This window comes from Alosa alosa, chromosome 11 (genome assembly GCF_017589495.1).
Source record: "Alosa alosa isolate M-15738 ecotype Scorff River chromosome 11, AALO_Geno_1.1, whole genome shotgun sequence".
Classification (NCBI taxonomy): Eukaryota; Metazoa; Chordata; class Actinopteri; order Clupeiformes; family Clupeidae; genus Alosa; species Alosa alosa.
The window spans coordinates 11,773,243-11,797,992 of NC_063199.1; the positions used below are offsets into that span (position 1 = coordinate 11,773,243).

The 24,750-nt window shown below is 38.8% G+C and overlaps 1 protein-coding gene across 1 annotated transcript in view; it reads right to left on the bottom strand.

The window, feature by feature from the left end:
• The window catches only part of magi2b (membrane associated guanylate kinase, WW and PDZ domain containing 2b), a 67,530-nt gene extending 43,849 nt beyond the window's left edge, over positions 1–23,681 (bottom strand). The window contains 2 exon segments of the mRNA XM_048256883.1: positions 5,069–5,185; positions 23,165–23,681. Of these exon segments, the coding sequence (XP_048112840.1) occupies positions 5,069–5,185; positions 23,165–23,462 (415 nt within the window). The 5' untranslated portion in view covers positions 23,463–23,681.
• Positions 23,682–24,750: the final 1,069 nt, after the last annotated feature.

Genomic DNA, 24,750 nt, shown 5'->3' on the forward strand with positions numbered 1-24,750 from the left:
GTGTGTGTGTGTGTGTGTGTGTGTGTGTGTGTGTGTTCACCCTCTGTACTGCTACTATATTACATATAGCGGAGCTGCTTGTTACATGCCCAAACCCTGGCTACAGTTAAAAGCTCAGAATACTCAGAATGCTTTAGTTTCCTTCTTTTAAATCAACAGAATCAATGAAGTCTGATTGAAATTGCCTAGTATAAAAAGCATTTTTCCAATATTGTATAAACTTACAGCAAAAGGGATTTTTTATAAAACATTAGTACCAGCCTTTTTCCTGAAAGCTAGAAAAACCTAGTCTCTATATGTAAGAGTGGTCAGAATAGTCATCCACTACGCAATCTGTGTCTGGTAGCTTCGTCCATTCCATTTTTAATGTTCTGACGTTAGAAGGCTTATCTATAGCCTAAGTGATTCAAACCACATCAGCCAATTTATGAGTCATGTGTGAATGTGAAAGTATGGCTTTTAATCAGCTACTGTTATGGGATGCCATCTGAGATCTACTTGATTGATGATCTCTATCCACATGGCCTGATCAGCATCATTCTCAGAAACGTGGATAAATATTCTTAGGATGGTGATGGGTTCTAGTAGCCTGGCGGGCCATCCTATATCATTGAAATGTATAGTCTGGAATTGACCCATTCACCTCGCTTAATCAAACTGCCTAGGCATGCAATAGGCCAGCGCTATGACCATCCGTATCCGGTCTGCAAAACAGCAAATACATCTTTCTTCGAACGGAATGACTTAAGTGCATTGTGTTGCTCAACTTTCAAAGAAAAGCACAAGTCTAACTCCTCCAAAGTTGACGCCAACGCCGATTCAAACAACCGCTCTTCGTTCGCCATAGCCACCTTCCTTGTTGTTTACCATAGCAGGACTGTCGTCATCCTGTTAAGCCCGCCTTAAGACTCTCTAACAAAATAGAGCGCTGTGATTGGATGACGTCCACTGCGTCAGCCAATAGAAATCCCTATGGTTTGCTACTAGACGTACAGGCTGAGCAAATTAATTTGCCGCCGTCTAGATTTCTAGGCTAGGGTTCTAGCATAACTCAATAAACACTCTTAGACTAATAGCATGCCCTCCAACACAACACATACACCTCAACAAACAAAGTAGAGAGCAGCAAGTAATGTGTACTTCTAGTTCTACCATACCTCCACTATAACATTAACATAATGCAAAGTGCCAAGAAAGCAAAGCAGAGGCAACAGGCTACTGGCAGCTCTAACCTACTGACCTGATGCGCAATCTAAAGGTTCACTTTATATTATACTATACTGTAGGTTCATGATGCATTATAATGGTTTTCCAAAAGGACTGTAGCTTATACCCATGTGCACATCTGGACATAACTGAAAACTTTACTATCTTGACTTGATCAGTCCTGCAACTCTATGAGGGACTCGATGAAACACCAGCACATTATCAATAACATGAATGACCATATTTGACTGACTTACAGTCAGAGATCCTCTGAAAAGGAAGATTCCAATCTTTGAGTGAAAAAGCATAACAGCTGTAAAGTCTGGCCACAAGAGGCATTTTATTTCCAATTAGCCTAGTAAATTATGACAGCATCTGCTAAGATCCCAAACAAAAACAAATGAATAATTTTGTGTGACAATTTACAGTTTTAATCTCATGCATGTAAATGAGAATTATTCATACTAAGATAAAGTCAGAATAATGTTTTGTGACGTACGTCTGAGAACGGTGAATATGCCTGTGTCCAGCATTTTCAGCATCAGTTGGACATTTGTTGGCTTTGCAAGTACCTGATCCAACACTGTGGTCACTCAATACCCCATGCTTCATTTCACTCAGTAAAAGCATCCTAATTCCCTACTGACAATATTTGTGGTCCCTCAACTCACATCAAACACAATAAAGAACATCCTGCTATCTATTATCTAAAAAATACAGGTTCAGGGTGTACATAGAGGTTAGAGCAGAAAAGCAGAGAGGGAGTGTTTAGTTCAGTTTGAACATGGGGAATACAGAAGTTTGCAACTAAACACAAAAACACTAGTGCCAGCCTTCAACTGTTGTTTGCATGACGCCTCTGGGTGCGGGAGCAGGCAGAGAGGCTAGTACGGCGTGTCTGTCTCTTTCCCCCGACAGCCTGTTGGACTGGCGGTGCATGTTAATTCGTCTTGATGTGTGCTCATGCTCCTGACTGACACAACATGACAGGCGCACAGCCCAGGGCCTGAGGAAAGCCTGACTTTGCACAGTCACAGTAACCTCACTCTCACGCAGCCAATCACAGCTGTGGCGGAACAGCAAGAATATCCTTGCCGCACAAGTGGACAACAAAGCCAGCCAGTGGAGGACGGACAAGCGCTCTCATAGTGCCCCAGAGTCACTGGCCTCTGAAAAAAAAACCACATGTCTGTATCTGATATGCACAGATACTAGTCTACTGAGTGTCCAACCACATGCCTGCATCTGATACTGTATGCACAGATACTAGTCTACTGAGTGTCCAACCACATGCCTGCATCTGATACTGTATGCACAGATACTAGTCTACTGAGTGTCCAACACAGTGACATACAGTAAAGACAGAATAAAACAACATGGATTGCAGATGTAAAGGTATACGTCACTAAAGATAGGGAATATTGCATCTACTATAAATGGAGTTGTGCAGAATGTCCACACACATGAGTTCACATGAATATTATGCACATCCTGTCTTTGGTTCCTCTTTGAAAGCATTAAGAAAGTGACACAATCCCCTCAGCAACTTGTTGAACACACAGCTGATTAATAAGAGGAGGTCAGGTGTCTGACCATGATGAAGGTCATTCCACTGGACTACTTTTGGATAATTTGATGATTCTGCCGTGATATCCAAATTACCTTGTTTTTATCTGTAGGGAACCGGAAGGCTCTAATATCTGAACTACAATTCCTTGTCAAAAATAAATGACGAATAACACAAGCATGCCTATTTCTGTGTAATAATCCCATTATTACGCCGTACTTACATGACTGCAAATCACAGTGGTGCCTTTGCATGTGAGATGCAGCTAAAATTTAGGTCAACAAGGATTTTTACATTGAGAAACTGCTCTACACCAGGGAAAGATGGAACTGTATAAAGGTAATGTATTTATATACACAAGACAGTAATTCGGTTACACAACAAATGTTGGCACAGAAATAAATGCATAACAAACCTAATGAGCACACATTAGCAGCTGTGTTAAGTAACTGCTACAGGACTTGAGATGATGCAAATGCAGCAGTGAGGAGTGGCAAATGACCTGTTTGTGCCCACTCAGGCTTCTCTACAGCTCCCATGGCTGGTGTGCATCTCTCCACAGCTGCTAGACTCACAGAGGTTTTCTAGGTGTTCCCTGTGCACACATAACGCCGCCTCAGTAATGTAATAATGTTCACCGGCAATAGTGGGGACTGCATATAAATCAAAGGGCTCATTTTAATCCGGTCGTTGGGTAATTGTGATGTGTTTGCGCTTTATGTGATAGAGGGGGAGGGGGAGCAGGCCTGGAGAGGAGATGCTGGTTTCTATGGAAACCCCAGGCGTGGAGCTCACTGACTGTGCAACCGAGGGACTGACTTAAGGTTAGCTACCCAACCCAGAGGACACCTACTAGATGCTAACAGAGGCGTGGAGGCAGCTCATCGGAGCAGAGAAAAGAAAAGAAATACATTAACAGTCAAATAGAGGAAATGTATGGGAATATCAAGCAGAAGCTAGTAATAGCAAGCAGAGCAGTTGCTTCTACCAAAGACCGAACGAATGTGGTACAAGGTTAATTCTATGAAACTGTATAATTGAACAGCAACTTCAGTTATACACAGAAAGAGATGGAAAATTCCTGTAGCTTGTAGTAATTCTATGAATCAAATGCTAAATTTGAAAAATCAAATGTGCTTTTAGTACAGGCTGATAATAACAACACGAAAGCAAGAAATGTTGAGTCATGATTCTTACATAATTACAGAGTATGACCCAATTCATAATATAAAACGCTTAAAAATGCTGATACAGCTTCACTAACAACAGAAACCTCTAATTAGCCAATAAAAATAAATAATTTCCATTGAAACAGAGTGAGTCAGGAATGCACTGTGTGCAAGTGTGAATGCATTCATTTCATCAGATGTCACACTGATGTGTCATTATGCCACAAATGGGCTGAGGGATGCACCAGATCGCAGCGCAGTCACCAATTTCTCCCCCAACAAATAACTTAAGCCTAAGATTGCCAAGGTCAGCGGCAGAACACTGCACTGAGTCTCCACCATTCATGTGATGGATGACATATGCAGTCTATGCACAGAGTATAAACACTCTGCTTGCTGTCGCATCTGCTTCTCTGACATAAGGACAAGCTCTCTGATGTGGTGGAGGTAAATGGGACCCGTTGATGAATACAGATAACATTGATACCACCCATTTATTTATTATCTAATTAGATTAATCTGTGTTGATGTGCCTTACATTGGTAGAAATACTCTCTCAAGAGGGTGGCTGCAAAGACGTCTAACATGGTAATTCAGTTGACATACACCTTTACTCTAAGGAAACAACAAAATCTCCCTCTTTAGGGTTGAGGTTAATCAAACTGAACCAGCAAAATGTGTATTAAAATATAATATAATAAAAATGTTGCACAATATCTCATTATTTCTCAGCGCATGGCACATGATATTCTTGTTTAATAAAGCTAAAATCGGCACCACCCGTAATACATTGTTGCACTGTATTGCAATGTATAGACTTGTATAAGTCAATGTATAAGTCAAATTAGAAGTCAATTTCAGTTTTCAATCACATTATTGCCAACAACATAAAACTCTACAATATGGAAGCTGCTCATGTTAATGTGTGCATACAGGTTTTAGGTCCCTCTTCCCTGGTAGCTAAGAATTTTTTTGTCACCTAGCTCAACATTTATTTTTTTTGCTAAAAGTTCTACATTCTAAAGCTCTGCAGCCCTGCAAAACAATTATTCTGATGGATTGGTGGACTGGCACACTGGAATAAAAATGAAATCACATTCCGCAGGATCAGAAAAACTGTACTCACACGGCACAGTCCGGAGGTAGAGGTTGTCTCGGATGATCTGTTGAAGTTCGTGGTCCACAGAACCCTTCTGAAAGCGGAGGTTTAGATAATGACGGAGATCCTTGTCTACAACACCTCCTGAAAACAAAAACAGGGCAAAATTACATACAGACAATGCCTGTGAACTAAAAATGTCTCTCTGATTAAAACAAGCAACTATTTTAGCTGCAATGATTCCCACGGACTAAGAACGACATAGCATAAGGTCGAGCTGCATTTCACAAGAGTAAAGTATTCCTTTCTGACACACTATGGGCTCCTTTTACAGTGCACGTGTCAGTCTTGTCAGAGGAGGTGGCTGATGGTACATTAGGATGAGACATTGCTTTTATGATTGAATATAAAAGTGAACACAAACAGTCAGAAATGGTAGGCTATGAAATGGTAAGAGCCTGCACTACAAAAACAAATAAGGCTTCCTTTTATAGTACAGTTTATTCAGTAAAAATGTCATATATGGTAGTATAGTCTGGGCTGTTACAGACACAAACCCTGGATAACTACAATTAATGGAACTGGAATTGATAGTGTTACAGAAAGTGTTTCTAAGAATGACTTCCCTACTTTCATGGAAAGTACGCAATTCTATCTTGAGTCATTAAAAGGCTGAAACGCTTTTTTTTTTTTTTTTTTATTTCCGCTGTAGTTTCTCTGTATCTATCTACATACAACCTGTAGTAATTACCCAATAATGCACTACAGTGTACTGGTAATAGTTGAGGTGTAATTACCCATAATGCACAGTGTAATGGTAATAGTTGAGGTGTTTCTTAGTATTTCATGTATAGTTTCTCTGTATTTGCATTCATGTTATGTTGTAATTACCAAATTACATACTATAATTTACTAAATTATAATATTTAGTAATTAGAGGACTGTAAAAGGAAGGATTATTATTTTACTCACTATTAAGTTGTTCAAACAATCAGTTGCATCTCTCACTGTGATATCTGAGTCAGTTCAGCAATTCATACACTGAGGCTTTACCTAGAAAACATCTTATCCCTGTTTCTTCACTACTTGGTCAACATTATGTGGAACAATCACAAGTTGATTCCACATAATGCAGCCTTCAAGTACTGTTGGAAATATCATAAATATGAATTCCAAGCACATGAATGCCCCAACAAAGTCGTAATCACGGGTGAGAAACTAAAGTTTTTATATGATACCCAACTTTGTTGTAACATGCAGTTCAATTGCAGTTAAATATGGACTTTGGTAACTAGGCATGTTTGTGAACAAATATTACAGTTTTGTCACTAGCAATCTGCTTGACGTGCAAACAATGGAGACAGCACTCGCTGTAGTGTTTAAACACTCTGAGCAATACATCTTATTTGGGATATTTATGCAGTTTCCTCATCCTGACTTAAAACACATAAACACACAAAAGTCAACAGAACGACTTCTCAACTAGGACACATGGACCTTCCAAGAAGGAGCACATGAAGGCAGCATGAGACTTCGAGAAAAATTATGTCTAAACTCCAAGCAACTTCTAAACGTTGTGTTGATAGGTGCTGTCTTAGACCTAAGAAGGCTTGCATTAATTGGTTCAAATATCACTTGTGAAATGAGCATTGTATCTTTGTCAATTAAGACAGTTTTGCTTAAATCCTGTAACATTTGGTAATTCCATACTCATAACAATTTAATAATGGAGCCTTTAACAACACACCTATGCTCAGATTATGAATTTCCTAAAAAATAGCTTTGACACAATTTCATCACTTAAGTCTACAATTTGTATTTCACCTCATTCAACCCATGCGTGCTCAAAAATAGCAGTTCTCCTTGACCCGCTCAATGACATAGCGCTTAAGAGGGCTTGTGCTGCCAGTGCAATACCTTGACCCATTAGAATGGGGCCCTCAGTGCTAGATGCTGAGATCTCTAAAATGTTAAACATCAGTAAAATATATACTTTATAATTGACTGTAGTGATTCTGTTAAACGTAATCAAATAAATGATGCAGTGGTTGCCTTTTCAATAATATTGGTTTTCACTTCAAACAATCAACTAAAAGTCATTCATCTGTTCAAACGATAGTAATGATAATAAATTATTCATACAGCCAATGTCAACCATTCATACAGCAAATAAAGCGATACCAACAACTGGCTTCTAGTCGCTGCAAGATGTTACTATGAACTGGATGTGTAAAATACATTTTCCACATTTCAAAAATATCAAAATGTAACATGATGCTCATCATCTGTACGGTATCTCATCCATACAAAACACTCATTCATTGCAGTGTATCTGTAGGTCACTGCAAAATTAATTGATGAAATACCTATAAGGCTGAAAAGGCTATGTAAACTGGGAATATTGTCAGGAATACAAACTAACTTAGAGGTTAGCTTGCAATGCCCCCTCTCTGTCCTTGACAACTGATTTGAGATCAACTCATCTTATCACAGTTCTAATAGTCACTGACTTCCGACAGCAGCAAATCCACATCTCACTCACTTTCGTCTTCATGGCATCAAATGAAATGAAAAGATTGGCCTGCACTGCAGGGAAACAACTATTTTTTTCAATAACATGCAAAATAGGGGCACCTTGAATAAACCCGATCTCTCAAGGAGAAAGGATTTCTGTGAGAGTGAAAAGCATGAATATGGCTCAAACCCTTAGAAAAAACCCACAAATACTACCAACACACAAATTTACATATGAAAAAAGAACTGATTTTGTGATGTCCATCACGGCTCACAGACAATTATGGTATTGCCGGCACCATCTTGTCCTACCTCAGTAATAGCATACTGAGATCCACAAACTGAAACTTGCATTGGTGAAAGAACAATGGCTATGTATGGAACCCTCTTGACTGAGGTGCCTTAACACCTTATGAACATCCTATTCCATCTATGAGAGGAGCATGACTAATGCTGAGAGGCAGACAGTAGGCACGGTAAAAGCACCTCATTCGAAGATTTCCTCAGTGAGAGGTCCAATATCCTTTTATCACAATCCTGTCTTCAAAAATGTGCAGCCTCCTCCGAGCACTCTGTGCCAATCCTCGGAATCCTTTTTCTCCTCTCTCTACCGAGCAGGTTCCAGGCCACCGATTCAGAGCAGCGCACAGTTCTCCTGGTGGTTCATGGCTCAGAACGCTCCGTTTGCCTTCCTCTCTACGACCGAGGACTGATCTAACTCAAAGCTGCCAGGGTTACCCAATTTTTCATGGGTATTTCAACGTTTGGTATAGATGTTATCTTCTGCAAACCAATAGATCCAAATAACAGAATGGCAAATCCAGATGAGAGACTGAGGAAACAGGGCAGACAAGAGAGCTGTCGATGGATATGGGCGAGCAGAGCAGAGCTCATTCTGCTTGGGGAGAGCCTATCACATCAAAGCCTGCTTTCTCATTGGTTCATCATATCCCTGCACTCATTATGCATCCTATAGCTCCCTCTGTCTGCTAGGCCAGCAACTACTAAGAGCAATTCTATGTAAACTGTCTCTTTCTCTCCCTCTCTCTCTTTATGTATGTATGTGTGTGTGTGAGAAGGAGAGAGAGAGAATGAGAAAGACAGAGAGAGACAGCTTTGTCATGCCAAATGTCTTCCACAGACAAAAGGGACATCACAGAAATCGCATATGACGAAAGCAATCCCAAAAGAAATTCATTTTTGAGGTCACGTTTTTTATCTGATGAAAATGTAATAATACTATTAATACTACTAGGGAAATAAGGATGTTGAACCTGAATTCCATTTCTCATATTTACTTAAGCTGTTGTTTCTTACTTCCAATAGTCTTTCATCCAGTCCAGGCAAATGAGAAGCAGAATGGTTCAGACCTAGCCATTAACCAATCCAACCAACCAGCATGTTGCTTTGGCAGCACAGAAATGAGGGGTGTATTTTGACAGGCTTTTGAGCTCAGAATATCAGCATACTTGAACAAGAATCAATGTAACGCTGTCATTTAGTTAGTTACTTAACTCAAACATCTCAGTTTAAATGCCAAATATGTTCAATTTTTATCCTTCCTTAAAGTAGGAAGTTGTCAACAGCAGGCATGCTGATTTTGTTTGAAGGACCATATTTATAACAGACCTTAGTGTGGAAAGGTTGAACTTCAAATGTTGTTGGTGAAATTTCTGCTTTCCATGCCATTGTTCTGATGTTAAATAACAGTTGGAAGAGAAAGCTTTTGTATTTTCACATATCTCATCCTGAGAATGTTATAGTCACATCTGAAAGTCTTGTAGTCTTGAATAGTACAGTAAACTACTGTACATAGTTGAACATTACAATGATGGCATTAGTTCAGGGTCATTCCAGATGCCAGTTAGTGTTAACTTTAATTATAGCTACTCATTTAAAGGTTCTAAAACCTTTAGCGGGTTACGTTTATCAAATTAAAAAAGTAATATGCTGTTCATAACATTACAGACATGATTGTAAAATTAATCAGTTGTTGAAACTTAAAACATTTTTTAAATCTTTTGAGATGTTTGTAAATATTATCTTCTAAATGACATAGTAAGACATATTTTATGGCAGTTAACAACATAACCAACATCATATGATTGTAAAATCTACTTTTTTTACCTGGACAAATATTTTTTAATAATTTATATGTTATCTGTTACAAAATATGTTCAAAATTTGATAAAATACTGTCATAAATAACTCTTTTTAAAAAAAATAAGTCTTTGTAATGTTGCATAACATCTTCAGAATATCCTTCTGTGCCATTAAAATCATTACTGTTATGATGTACTTGAAAAAACTGTTGTTTTTTTGCATTAAAGTCACATAATGGTCCATATTTTCTGTCATTACTCTTTATTATTTTTTACCCCATTGTTGCGCACTGTCCACATACGTGGACAGTAAAATAACTTCTATAGAAAATCATATTTTTAAAAATTCAAAATGATTTTCAGTTTTAGGCTCATATAGAGTAATAAAATCAATATTAAAAAAATCTAGACAATTTTTTTCATAATGCGTGCATGAAAGGGTTAAATAGCACTCTTTCTTTATCCAAGCTTGTGAAGACTGACACCTCATTATTTTTTCCTAGCCTGTCCACTGGGGTTAATAGCAATAGCAAGGGGTTTTGTTGACTTGAGAGGCAGTCATGCCTGAAAATGCTGCACTGTTTCAGGAGGATACGTCTTCTACACTGTGTAGAGATTTGCTGAACAGATGTTGTTCTTGACAAAACAGACTGTAGTATAAAACTAGCGGACAAAGGCAGATGCTCACCTTAAGTCACCCTCAGCATCTACGTTCTCTGGAGGGCCTTCATTGTGCATCGGCTACAAAATGTGCCAAATATGACATAGATACAGTTCTCATTTACAAAATGTGCCAACTACAGTATAACAGAGATACATATTTTGGTGCATTCATATTTGTCTTTGCTGTATTTTACCTTATTTTTTGTGTGTACATACAGGTGTGCATGAATGGGTGCAATTTGGCACGCAGAATGCTCTGTTTAACCTGATGACTTAATTTATTGTTAATCTTAGCTTGTGCAGAAAACATGTCCATTTAAGTGACTTTAGCTAATCTTCGGCCCCTCTCTGGAAAAGCAAACACAACACATCTAATGGGAGCCTGGCACAACACTGATGGAGCTACTGTGCATTGTTTACTGCTTAGCTATAGAACTCATGGGAGATCACACTGTGGCCCCTATTTTGCACCCTGGCGCATGGCGTAAAACTCGTTTTCCACCCGGCGCAAAGTTTATTTTCTGATTTTGCACGTCTATTTTTTAAACAATGCGCCCAGGGGTGTGGTAATTAACAACTAGGGAGTGGCCTAGCATTGTCTAAAAATCGCTATTGTACACTACCTAAAAGGCATTACGCCACTGACCTAGAGAAACCTGGTCAGAAGTCTATGGCAAGTTGTTAATATGTTATTTTAAGAGCACAGTCATATGGGCGGGTGCACAACGCACCATCCTTCTATCATCCATGAACGCGCACCAGCGCACGTCCATGCAACACATTACAAATTACACGATTACAATGGGAAACATAATTAGAATAAAGATATTACGAAATACATCTCACGATGAGTAGTTATTCACCAACATTTGCAAATTGGTAATGACGGTTAAAAGTGATTCAGGGTATCTGCACATTTTTTCAAGTGCAAGACTTTTAAGACCTTTTCAAGGCATTTAAATGGAAAAATTAAGACTGTACCATGGCGAAAAAGATAAATACGACAACTTAAAAACTGTTTTATGCAATAGGTTTTTTTTTCCACTAACTAAACACCCACCCCATTTTGGATGTCTACAGAAGTTACCAAATATAGTATTTTGGGGAAAGAAAAATAATTGTGTGTGAATCACCTTTACAGCTATAAATGCCCAATTTTAGGGTCTGGGCTGCTTCTTTTGAAGCTGGCTGTACATATCTGGTTGTGCTACTGGCTGAGGCTGACTGTTCTTCACCTGTGTCTGTAGAAGCCTAGGCTACTTGCCAAAGACATGTGGATTCCCTTCAATGTTTTTTTCAAAGGTAAACTAAGCTATTTAAATATTTTAATAGGCCTACTTTATATAATTTACTACGTGCATCTATTGTCCCATATGCAGCACAGCAAAACATGTTACATGTTCTGAATGCCCTTTTTAAAAATCCGCTACCTTACCGTGACCACAGAATTGATAGTTTACACCTCTTATTTGATCACTACAACCCTGCTTAGGTTGAGCTGCCGCTGAGTGCCTCACATTGAGCAGGTGAAATCTGATTTCTCCTGATAGGCCTGGACTGGAAAACTGACATACAGTAGCAACAGGAGATAAAGAAAATGGTCAATGCCATTCTCTGCTTATTATTGTCACAATCACACACCCCAATATCAACCAATAAGCTAATTGTTTTTGTTTTTTTCACTTTTCAAAAATACTTAACAACTTCCAGTCAACATATTCAACACCAGAGCATCCTCAAGCCTAAGCTTGCCGACCAAAGGCGTAATGCACACTTTAATGAAAATGACAATCCCTTAGGTTCAGGGATGTGTTGGAGGCTAAACGCAAGTAAACTCAGTTTATCCACCTCTAAAATTTCTGAAATAGAGTTTATCCACTTCTTATTAGAGTATATCCACCTCTCAAAAGAGTTTATTCACCAATTGCAACTTTTAACATTGAAAAATCACACTGTATTATCCACCTTCACAATATGTACACTCATCAACACTCTATGAACCATTTGTTACCACTAGTATTCTTTCCGAGCAAAGATTCTAAAAAGCCCGGCGCAACTCCAAAAAGGAGGACAAATTAATGTCCGGCTTGAGGCTGGTGGACAGGGCGTCTCAAATCTGGACTGTCTGGCCTAAATCAGGACGTATGGCCACCCTATATTGCTAACTGGCTTACCAACTCTTTCTCCCGCTCACTCTACCGCTCGCGTATAGTAGGGTGGTCCTTATCAAGTACATTTTTTTTTTTTTTTGCAAAATGTTAGTGTCTTAACCTCTTAAACTGTTCATTTTAACTTCAAAATTAGAAATATGCAAACATTTTGACAAAAAAATTATATTTAGAGGTAGCTCAATCATGTGGAAGATTGCCTATTTAATTAGTAGGGGGCCTATGTGTCTAATTTGGGGGCTTGTGGCATGTCTCTTTTTTTTGAAGGACCCAAATCAAAGGTCAAATTCAGAAAAGGTCAAATTTGGTATTTTGTCCATAAACCTCACATTGCTGGTATTATAGCATAGGGGTTGGTGCCAAAAAGCAAAGATATTCTTCAAGGTAGTGTGCAAAAGTGGACCACATAAACAATACAACATTATAAAACATTTTTAGGCTGATGATTGATCTCTTGTAGAACTCTTGAAGAAATGGTGCCTAAAATGCTCAAAATTGTCTGCTTAAAAAATATTTCAATACCAATACTATCAATTCATGCCTATTAGTGTGCTTGAGTGTAGGCCTAGCCTGCTCTGCCAGTTCTTGTCTACACCCATTCAGAGCACAAAGATCTCTGAGCAGAGATCTCTGTTAAATCAAGTTTAATAGACTTTTACATAGCTAGTACCAGAGCCATATAAAGGCAGAGACTGCGTGTAGCCTACAAAAGCGCATGGAGCTCCTGTGAAATTTTGATTGTAACGAGAAACTGTAACACAGCTAGTCTAACATTACTTGTTTGAGCTTTCTACCCCGCGTTTCCTCTGGTAGTCACTGATCTGAGCTAATGAGCGAATTACCTAGCCAAGCCTAGCCTATCGTCGCGGCAGAATAAAAAAAGTTTAAAAGTTTTTTAACATCTCCAGTGTAATTGTGGGCATTCTAAGTTAACCGTAACATTAGACCTACCTATTTAGTAACCCCATGGTAATGCGAGTGATCATAATAAAATATAAAACGTGACATGTAAGTCCTTCGATAAATAACCAGGATATGAACTCATAAACATGAACAGCATTTTGTCATCGTTTGTCATTCACCGTGCTGTGAACAGCAGATGCTAGGCTAAAGAGCTTGAGATTCAGACAGGTGAGCACCTGGAAATGGTGTGCATTGTGTCAGAAAATAGCAATTTGATCAGTGATCATGCATCATCAGCGCAAGCTTGGTTTGAAACTTTCTGGGGATGGGGATTTTACACGATCCTTCATCACTGGGCTAGCCATCACTGGGCTAGTGTGCCCTGCTGTGTTAATATGACCTGCAGATGCTAACAGCTGCAGCTCCCTCAAATCTAGGTTCTCTCATGCATAGGCTAGCTTTTGGCAATGAAAATGAATGCAAAATAAAAAAAAAAACAGTCCTGCTCCTAACTGAAGAAACGTTTACGTTACCAACAATGTTAACAACAAACTCAGTTTCACTGCTGCAAGTAGGCCTACAAAGTTGGCTGTAAATATGCTTCGCCATATTTAACGAACCAGCTAGCTTTGTGATAACAAAATCTTACCTTTTATGTGTTTAGTCCACTGAAAGTTATCCACATATCAAACGATTAAATCCACAGTTATGGAGGAATTGTTTTGGGGAAGTAGTTGCACTTTATCCCACTTTTGCTGCCCTTTTTAAAATTAAACCACTTAAATCCATAGCCTAGATGAGCATTGCATAACGTTACAACTATGTTGACATGATGGTAAAGCTAAATGCCCAAGACACGTCAAGTCATAAAAGTTGTAAGCTACAAACGCAAAAACTTAATGACGGCTCGTTAGTGGTGTTGCCTAGTGCTGCCTAATTGAAATGGTATAGGCAAGGTTTATCTTATATTAGGTTATTATGTGTGGCACATATATTGGGCTTTAGCCTCTTTTAATTTATTTGATAAGGAACTGATAAAAACTGAGCAGCAGAAAAGCTGTCATAGTCGATACATAAATAGTTTATTATTATAATTAGGCTATTAATACTATTACTTTACTACTATTACTGTTGTTACTGTTATTATTATTATTATTCGGATGAGTCAATAATGTAAATCTGAGTCTGAAATGTTGGCTACAAACAGTCTGTAACTGCACTGCTGCTATTATAAGTTGTTAACTTTCGGGAATGGAACATTAGCGTCAATGGAGTTGTCGCAACTCTACCTTTATATGGCTCTGGCTAGTACCAGCTGAAGTCTGTAAGGCCTTCCGTAGCCTATGTAAGTGTGAAGAAAAGAAAGGGTTAAAGGATCAGATAGACAAACAGACAGGTGAGTGTGTGTGTCTGTGTGTGTGTATATGTGTAAGAGAGAGAAAGAGAGACACTAGCAGTGACAGTTGGCTGTTGATAGCTGGCAGTTATAGAATTTAGAATATCGAATAACCTGAAGCACATGGTGCTCTGTTCTTCATGGTTGGTGATGTTAGTGACCTTCTAGCCTTCTACATTTGAGCAAGCACATTTTCATAGTTCATGATGGCACAGTCTAGTTAGGTTATATTCTGAGGTGTGTCTTTCTGTTAGTCAGGTGATGACACACATATTCTCTACAGCAAAATAAACAGATTTTGGGCTATGTATCCAGTGGCAGATATGTGTGGACTGGTGAATGACCCATCACTAGAGACATATGCCAAATTTCTTGTTTTTGTCCATGAGAGAGTGTGGAGATGGTGATCACAGATCAGCCAACGATTACAATGTTACAGTGCAGTTATTTTACAACAGAACAAAGCAGTTTGGCACAGGAACTGCTACAAATCCACCTGTAACAGTGAGCATCTGCAGCATGCTAAGATTCGCTACTACAGTAGAAATCATGTGAAGCAGGATTCAGAAAAGACGTGGTAGACCATCTTCTGAACCTGCAGCAACACCTGCAACTGTATCAAGTCCATCTAGATAAGTGCTTCTTCTGTCAGAAGCAGACAAAAGAGCGTCTTCATGAGGTGTCCTCTTTCAATGCAGGCAACCAACCAAGAGATATAAGTAATATTTTGAAGTCAATTACTTTTAACAGGTAGCCAGTGTAAAGATGCTAGGATGGGGGAAATATGTTAATAATTTTTGTTTGTGTTAGCAGCTGCATTTTGTATAAGCAAGCTCTTTAGACAGGTATTACTACAGCCAGCGTATAGAGCATTGCAATAGTCTATCCTTGAGGTGACAAAAGCATGTATTAATTCCTCGGCATCTGGTAAGGATAAGGACTTCCTTTTCTTTGAAATGTTCCTTGAATGGTAAAATTAAGTTTTAGTGATCTGTTTTATGTGATTATTTAGTGCTAGGTCCTGGTCAATTATAACTCCTAGGTTTTTAACACTTGTGGATGAGGTCAGTGGAAGATCACTATATGTAGCCTGTGATGTGGATAGAATATCCCTCATCTTTTTAGAACCTAAAACCATGACTTTTGTTTTATCTGAGTTCAAAAGCAGGAAATTATTCGTCATCCATGTCTTTTTATACATGTGCCAAGTTTGGCTAACGGGGTTAATTCATCAGTTCATTTTATGGAGAGGTATAGTTGTGTATCATCTGCATAAGAATAATAAAAACAACAGGGGCACCAGTATACTGAGCCTTGAAGCACTCCATATTTTATCATAGTCTGGGTAGATGGTTTATTATGGACCTGTACAAATTTTTGACAGTTAGGAAGGTATGATCTAAACCAAGCGAGTGCTGTCAAATTTTCAAGCCTAAGTAGTATGTCATGGTCTATGGTGTCAAAGGCAGCGCTGAGGTCCAGGAGGACCAGTATTGATACAAGGCTAGGTTTTTTGAGGGAGGGCTTAATAACAGATGTCTTAAACGACTGTGGTACATGCCTTGATAGCATTGAATTATTATAGCGCAAAACATTATCCAGGAAGGGGAGAGCAGTCTTTAGAAGGTGAGTACGAATAGGGTCTAGTTGACTAGTTGTAGATTTTAATGAGGAAATTGTGGAGGTGAGATCTAATATGTTGTGTATATGTAAATTAATTAAATGTTGTTTGAGGTCTCATCTGTGATTCTGTTATGTTTTCGCTATCTTTCAGCAATGGAGTATGTGTATTTGGTCATTTTCATAATACTGACATACAATCATACTGTTGAAAATAACTGTTTTGTGAACTTTATTCAACATAGCCAGTGATTTAGGCGAAATGTATGGTGTTAATTACAGTGAAATATACAATTTTAGAAAAATGGGGTTGAAACAGGTAAAAGAAATGGAGACATCATTTTTCTCCATGTTCAATGACCTCTAGAGACAGTCCAACCACTCTCCAAAAATTAACATTTCAAACCCACAGAAACCACATAGGCCCCCTGACTATATATTAAGCTGTGCTGCGTTATAGTGATATGCAAGTAATATTAAAAGTTGCTGCAAATGAACCACATTTTATTGAAATCAGAGCAACACTGACATGACAACAATGACAACAATCTCAAAAAAAGCACAAAGTTTTCAACAATCACTCATTTCTGATGCTCAGCAGCCAGTGTTGACTTTTTGCAGTCTGGATAGATCCGTCAGTGATCTTCCATTCTAATAGATGGCAGATTTGATCCAACTAATTCTGGTATGGTGGAACCAATCAAATAAACTTCACTTCTTGTTTTTGCCATGATTTTGCTCTTGGTACACAACACAACTGCAAGCAAAGCTGAGCAAGGAATGGTGAAGGTGCCTTTTCCTTATACAGTTTTGTGGCACATATTTGGGGTTCCGTGGATACAATTGTTTGAATGAAGACCAAAAAAATGTGCTCTAAACCCAAACAATAACCAAGGTGATTATCAATAGAAATATGTATTGATTCCACCAGGAAAGGTAAATCTGCTAAACCGGGTCATGGATGGATTAATTTGGATTTAGTTTCTACAATAAGTAAACCGAGATATGTATCTAAAATATGTATCTAAAATACATATTTACATATTTAGAAATATATGGTGCATTAGATGCTTTTATGGAGATTGTTTTGGTATTTTACTAGCCAGTTACAACACCAATTCAAATGATCTGTTTTTATGAAAATCATCAAACAGAAAATCATCTCAAAGTTTATAGCTATTGAGCTACCAGTAATTATTATGTTATTGCCATAAAAATTGGCATGCTGTATTTTCTTATATAAAGGAACAATTTGAAGGGTTAAGAGCATGACAATTGGAGACTTTAAAAATAAGGACCACCCTAGCGTATAGGCTACCTGTGTATCTCTCAAACCTATGCTACACGAGAACGATAGGCATATTTTTTCTTACCGATTTCACACCTTTAAGGACACCTGTGAAAAACATCTTCACTCTGCAACCACTACACTTCCTCCAGTAGCCTTCTAGTTCTTGATCTACGGAATGCAGATGACACCCGCTCAGAACAAATGCTTCCCAAAAGGTACACTGGTCACTTAGAAAATTGCGGTTAAAAAAATACACTAAACCAAATAGAGACATTTCACTCTCTCATGGTCCCATACAAAAATGTAATACCTCCCTTTTGAAAATTCAAGACATTCCAGAAAATGTAAGACTTTTTTAGGCCTTAAAAACCGAAAGTTGTATTTAAGAGTTTTTAAGGATCCGCGGGGACCCTGAGTGATTAGGGGAGAGGCGAGAGACATGTATGGAGCACAACTGAAGGCGCACTGTCACGAGATATAAGCAACTCCTCTGCAGGATAAACATTGTTTTATTCAGTCATTTGAACAATATTAGGGTAAGTGTTGCTTTTTCCAGCCTATGTTTTCGATGGTAACCCATTGTCAGTCAATAGTGAAAGTAACTTACTGTGTATAACTGTTTTGTCTTTGACTGACACCACAGTGAAGTTATTTTCACTTTGCCAATGAGTTCAAATAATAGACGAGTGCAAATGCCTGAAGGCTATTCTATGCTAGGTTTTAGTAAAGCATGGTTTAGTGGAATGACTGTTCCATACGGTCTCGCAAGCAGACTCCTTCAAATGCGCCGCTGACTGTCAAAATACCGATGCATTTTTTGACGTCACGCTTCGCGCTGTTAAAGGAAATGACAGATGTCATTCTCATTGGTTTAAATGATGTTATGCCCCAAACACCCATGACTGATTGAGAAACCTAGGAACGCCTTAGTTGCGCCATCCGCCCGACGTTTGATAACGAAAACACTCCCAATGTGGACTGGACATCCTACTAAATTTGAATAAGCTTTTGACTAGTGACCATGAGCTTTAGACTGTCACAATAGGGCCCTGTGTCCCAAATTTTGTCAGATCTTACAAACGAGCACACTTAATTACAGATTTTATGCTGTATCAATGAATATCTGAAAAATACACACACATTGCAAATACAATGGCAAAATCATATCCAAATGAACCTTTTTTGTAAGTGAAATCATCCTGTAAGTGATGAAGGGTGAGATATGGGCTGAAATATCACCATTTCAGATAAACAGCTAAATATAGATGTGCTTAAACATATTTATGCTTTGATGACTTAGTTAGTAAACCAGTGTTTCAAGGCTCTCCTTTAACAAAAATAATATGGGATTAATGGCTGAGAAGAGATAATGTAGTTAAAAAAGATGCGGGCCAGTTTTCAGTAGCACAATTTATAATTAAATCCCACCCAGACTAAAACCATTAACTCAAAATATGACCATGAATTTTGTATAAGACTTCTATAATATGTGCACAAATACACACACTCACAAAAAATTGATTTACTTTATTACATCTAAAGAAATAATGTTTTTTAGACACTCACAATGAATGGCCTAATACGCCTCTAGAACATGACAACGTGTCTAGATGTGTCACTCCCTCTGTGCTTTAATGAGATCATAATTAATACTAAGATTTGTAACTCTCAATGGCCAAATCACTGTTCACAGAGTCTCCAAAGAGCAGACTACCTTCATGGGAGATAAACTTCAAAGCCTGTACAAGGCTCAGAACAGATGGACTCCTAAGTAGAGCAGAAAAGTTCTATTTATGACGCTTAGAGACTCCATCTAACCTGTTTTGTCAATGCTCCCTTGTGGATATGCTCTCAAAACAAAGGTAAAGCGCTTGCTAATTTTTATTTCACATTTAGACATACGGGACAGCATATTGCTTATTTACTGACACATTTGATATCAACTGTTATTCCAGTTGGTAAAATCCTATATTACAAGCTCAGAACGTTCCTGACTTTGCGCTATATTTTAATATTCAAAAATAAACAGGACAAGCTTGCAACCATGTGTGCATGCATTCAGATTCACAATGATGTTAATCTACATGAACCTACAGGAAATAGGCAACTAGGACAACCCCAGCAGTCTATGGTTATCAGGTCATGAGCTCCTAAATACAAATGATTTGTGTTCAATCACACCTATCCAAATGATACATGTTCCTAAATACACCTATCCAAATGATACCTTTTTCTACCTTTTTGATTTTGAACAATCAAAATGAATCAAGTGATCATAGCAAAGATGGTGTTCAGCACTACTGCATCTAGGGATGTAACGGTATGAAAATTTAACCTCACGGTTATAGTGACCAAAATTATCACGGTTTTCGGTATTATCACTGTATTTCTAAAAGTGTGTTCAATATGTTCAGAAAGCACTGATAGGCCTACACAAGCTGAAATAGTTTCAAAAAGTGTCCTGTTCACTTTTTTCTTCATGTTTAAGCTATGTGCTTATAGCTTAACTTACCCTACCATAACTTGCAGTTTGCTATTTCTGTTATTTGAATCCAATGAGTGAGACCAAAGTAAGTGTTCTAAATAAAACTTTAGGCTACTGTATTCTCCTGACAACGTGAGTGGAATGGATTTAATGTGGACGCGAACATAAAAAGACGCAGAGTGGCTACATGATACAGTGCACATTTTGTGGTGAAAATGTTCCGCCTTTTAAAATCAGGGGTAGCCTAATCCGAATCGTAGTTAAAACCATCAATTAGACAACAGAATCAGTAGGGTACCAGTTTTATTTCATTGTACCAGGCCTACTGTATGTCAAAAGCAGGCTCGGATGTAGCTGGGAAGGATTAAACACACTGTTTCCACACCGCGGTAATCAACCGTGATAATCATGATATTTGAAAAGAAAGCGGTAATTGTTATCGTCAACATTTTATCGCGGTTTACCATTATACCGGTAATCATTACATCCCTAACTGCATCATACAGGATCACAAAAAAACATTCACAAAATCCAAAGGCAAATTTTCCACCACTGAAGATGTGGAAAAGCTCCCAGACAATCCTCCAACGAACATCAATGTAAAAAGGAGCACTCACAGTCAGATTAACTCCTGATGCGTATACCACCTCACTGTATAACAGACAACAGCAATCAGGTTGTACATTCAAAAAATGACCTAATTGGCCCTTTTCAATTTTCACAGGAAGGTAAGAGGACAGCTTACAGTACACAAGTTTAATGCTGTTGTTCAAAAGATATGTTGTTCAAAAGATATTGTTCACTTAAATAAAAAAAATAATCCCAAGCGAGTCTCACCAGTTAGTCCCTTGAGATGTAGTCCTACTGTAGATACTCTTTCGCTGCATATGTTACCATCCACCATCGTTTGCTATTCATCCCTTATTTGGGGAAATCAAACTGCTGGTGGATTTTGCCCTAGTTTGATATAAATGACATACTTCCAACTCCTGCTTCCCCCATACCAAGCCCCTTTTTACCACTACTGTGCCTTACAACTGATGGGAATGTAAACCTTTTTCTGAAATTCATCCTTAAGACCTGATATTCATTATATGATCAACTTTGTAGAAGAATTACGATGTGGCACTCTTTATTGTGATGCTTTAGGGTGATATAAGTAAGACGTTTAGTTTAAAATATATATTTTTTAAAAAAACAGTTATCATTGGTCTAGCCTCTCTCATAATAGGACTATGTAGCCTAACTCAAAATACTACAGTGAAACTTAGCAAAAACAGCAAGATATAAGCCAGCACTGTTTTGATTGTACCCTGTGACATGTCAATATATGAGTAAATATTAGCATCACTGCCTGTTCTACTTGTGTGGTTTCTGCAACACAGAGGTGTATTTGCAATGCACCTTGAGGTTTCAAGTTAGAGTCCCCTATAGGTTTGAATATAGCAAGCCCATAAGTTGATATAGCCTAGATAGATAGATAGACAGATAGATAGATAGATAGATACTTTATTGATCCCCAAGGGGAAATTCAAGAAGCCTAACAGTAAGCATAAAATCTTGAGTGTGTCACTGAAGATCTACAAGATGTATTTGCTTTGACTATGTTAAAGGAGAATTCCGGCAATGTTACTGCATTAAATCAGAAAGGCTAACAATTTCGCAGAAATTTTAATGCCAACCATTACAAAACAGAGTTTTGCCAATAGTACGTAATTTCTTTATAACGTAAGAGCATGACACCATGCGTTTCATGCTTTTTATAGTCATTGATTAGACCTAGTTGTGAGTCAGGTCTACAATGCAATGTCGTGTAATCCTGAATGACCTCATTTACATCAAACCCCTGTGTCTTCATGCAACCACATCTACTCACACAATCTCACAACTGTAAAGCTACTTGAAGATAGTGAGTCTCATAGACAGACCTTGTTACACCCACAAAAGTAAGACCCCAAGTGTTCTCCTATATTCAAATAGCTGACTTCAGAGAATGCACTTCCACAGATAATGTAACACCAATATAAATCTCTTGTATCCTTCCCTAAATTATCAGTCTGTAAAGAAATCAGTAAAGTTTCAATGTCACCTTCCAATCTGATCCCCAAATATCAACTCACTCTGAAGGCAGTCTGGCCCAGAGAGTACAATTTCTCCATTGACTTCACAATACACAAGCCAGGGCCCATGCATGCACAACCTATGGGTCCTTTAGCTGACACTAAACAGTCTAACACACACACACACACACACACATACACACAGGTCTTTTGGTAGGTCTTGACCATCTGTGATTGCTTACAGCAATTGTACTGTGATCTTAGGGATGTATTCCAGATGCAATACAGAGTGGGGTGTCAGGACCCAGGTGTAGGCTACATCATCCTGATCAGAACACCGCTATCTGAATCTGTACTCAATCTCTGCTGAGCTACCCTTATAGTTGATGGAACAACATTGCAATTCTGACCGTGTATGATGTTTCTGACTATTTCTCTAGTCAGTATGGCCAATGTGAAGATTCCCTGACGCCAAGCAATGTAGGCCTACTGGATCAATGAAAATAGCAAACAAATGTGGATAGCACGCCTCTGGCATTTCCACTAGGCATGTATCTCTTCCAGTTGAACACACCTCCAGTGCGTAATGACATGAGAGCTCTGCAATTCAACAACCAAAAGCTTATTCCAACGGTAGCCTACCCACTGACAAAAATGCAAATGTGATTCAGCAAAGACTAGCCCCTTACTCGTAAATATATTCATTGAAATGTATCTTGAATGTGCTGGTTCACATCATTTGTATCAGCTGCCTAACACATCCTCCCTAATAAACATCTCATCAATCGCCGTGACCGTAACGATAGCTAGCTTCTGTGTTCTGTATTCTACAACAGCAGCTCAGTAGGCTACACAGTCAGGTCAGACATGCATACAGCCGAGCGGCGGCGCAGTAATGTTTACGCTGTTTTGCCACCTCACCTTGCCTCACACACTTCAGACGTACGGGATCTTTGCAGTGCTTGATTACGGCATGTACATCCCTGAGGGTGAGCCCGGCCACCGGCGTGTCGTTGACCTCCAGAAGAAGCTCGTCCTGGGACAGTTTACCGCTCTGGATGCCCACCTTACCTTGTTTCACTTCACCCAAAAATGGAAACTGCCCATTCTCCGCGCCCCCTTTCAAATCAAACCCCAGCTCTCCCTCTTTACTTCTGGACAGGACCGTCTCGTGGACTTTGTTGGTCCAGTGATTTTTCTTCTTCAGGCTCTTTGACATCGCTAAAAATGACTAGCCTATAAACATGCGCCCATAGGACCGTCGCTCATGCCCGCCTAAGCGTTGCTGGTCTGGTCTGTCACCAGTCCAGGGCCCTTCAGTTCCAGTACGCTGCCGCTGGACACCAGTGATAGTAGGCTGTCCATGAAACATGCAGCCTGCGCAGATGACTTGGGGCTGCAATACGCCACGGTATGGTGGACCAGCTTCACACGCGCAGAAACTAGCCAGTGACCCGGATATGATGTCTGGAGGAGGGGGGAAAGCACGTTCAAGCAAAAACGAAAAGCAGAGGATGAAGTCAAATTGTACCACGTCTATGACACAACCACATGCAAGAAGGTCTTTGACGTAAATTATAATCATTTGCGCAACATCATCTCCACTGATCCCGACTCTGAGCCCCCTGATCATCCCCCAACACACACACACACACACACACACAGACACACACTCTCTCTCTCACACACGCGCACACACACAATTTTTCTGAAAATTTTGTATTTAATTATTTTGTTCAAGTAGCCTTTACTGGCTAAATTAATTTCCTTCCTCATCATCTATCCTTAATCTATTTAATTCATCTATTCAGTTCAATATGCCATGGCTCTCCCTGCATCACACCAGTGAAACCAAAGAAATGATTTCAGTAATTTCAATGAAAGCTCTTAAAAAGGACTTTCATCTACATTTTATCAGTGACAGTTAATTCTGAAAACTCTAAATACAATGCTGCCTTATTGGTGCTGATACCCTGTTAAGGACAAAAGAACACATCACAACAAATGACAATATTACTGCATGGTATATTTGCCTTATTATGCTTATGTCACAAATAATAAAATTGACAGAACATGACAAGTCACTGACTGACTACATTTCTGGTGTAATGTTGTAGCACTGTTTTTTTATGTACAGAATAGCATCGTAAACATCTTTATTCACTACTGGGACTCATTACAATACACAGGGACGTCATCCACACCCTAATGAGCTGTGTGTGCTTATATGACAACAATAAGATTCATTTATATCAATTGATTACCAAAAATATAATGTGAAATAGTGTTCTGCACCAACCCTCTTTTGATACACTGACCAACAGGTATTGTGCTCAATTGTGGCTGTCAATAGGCTAGTAGACTATAATAACAAACAAGCTCACTCACTGCACAGAACTGCAGTCTGCTCCACTGAGTTGCACCACTCTGAATTACAGTGTGACTGCAGCTGTGCCATTTCAGCCGAGCTCTTGACCCAGTGTTTGTTGGCATGAGGCAGGTGAGAA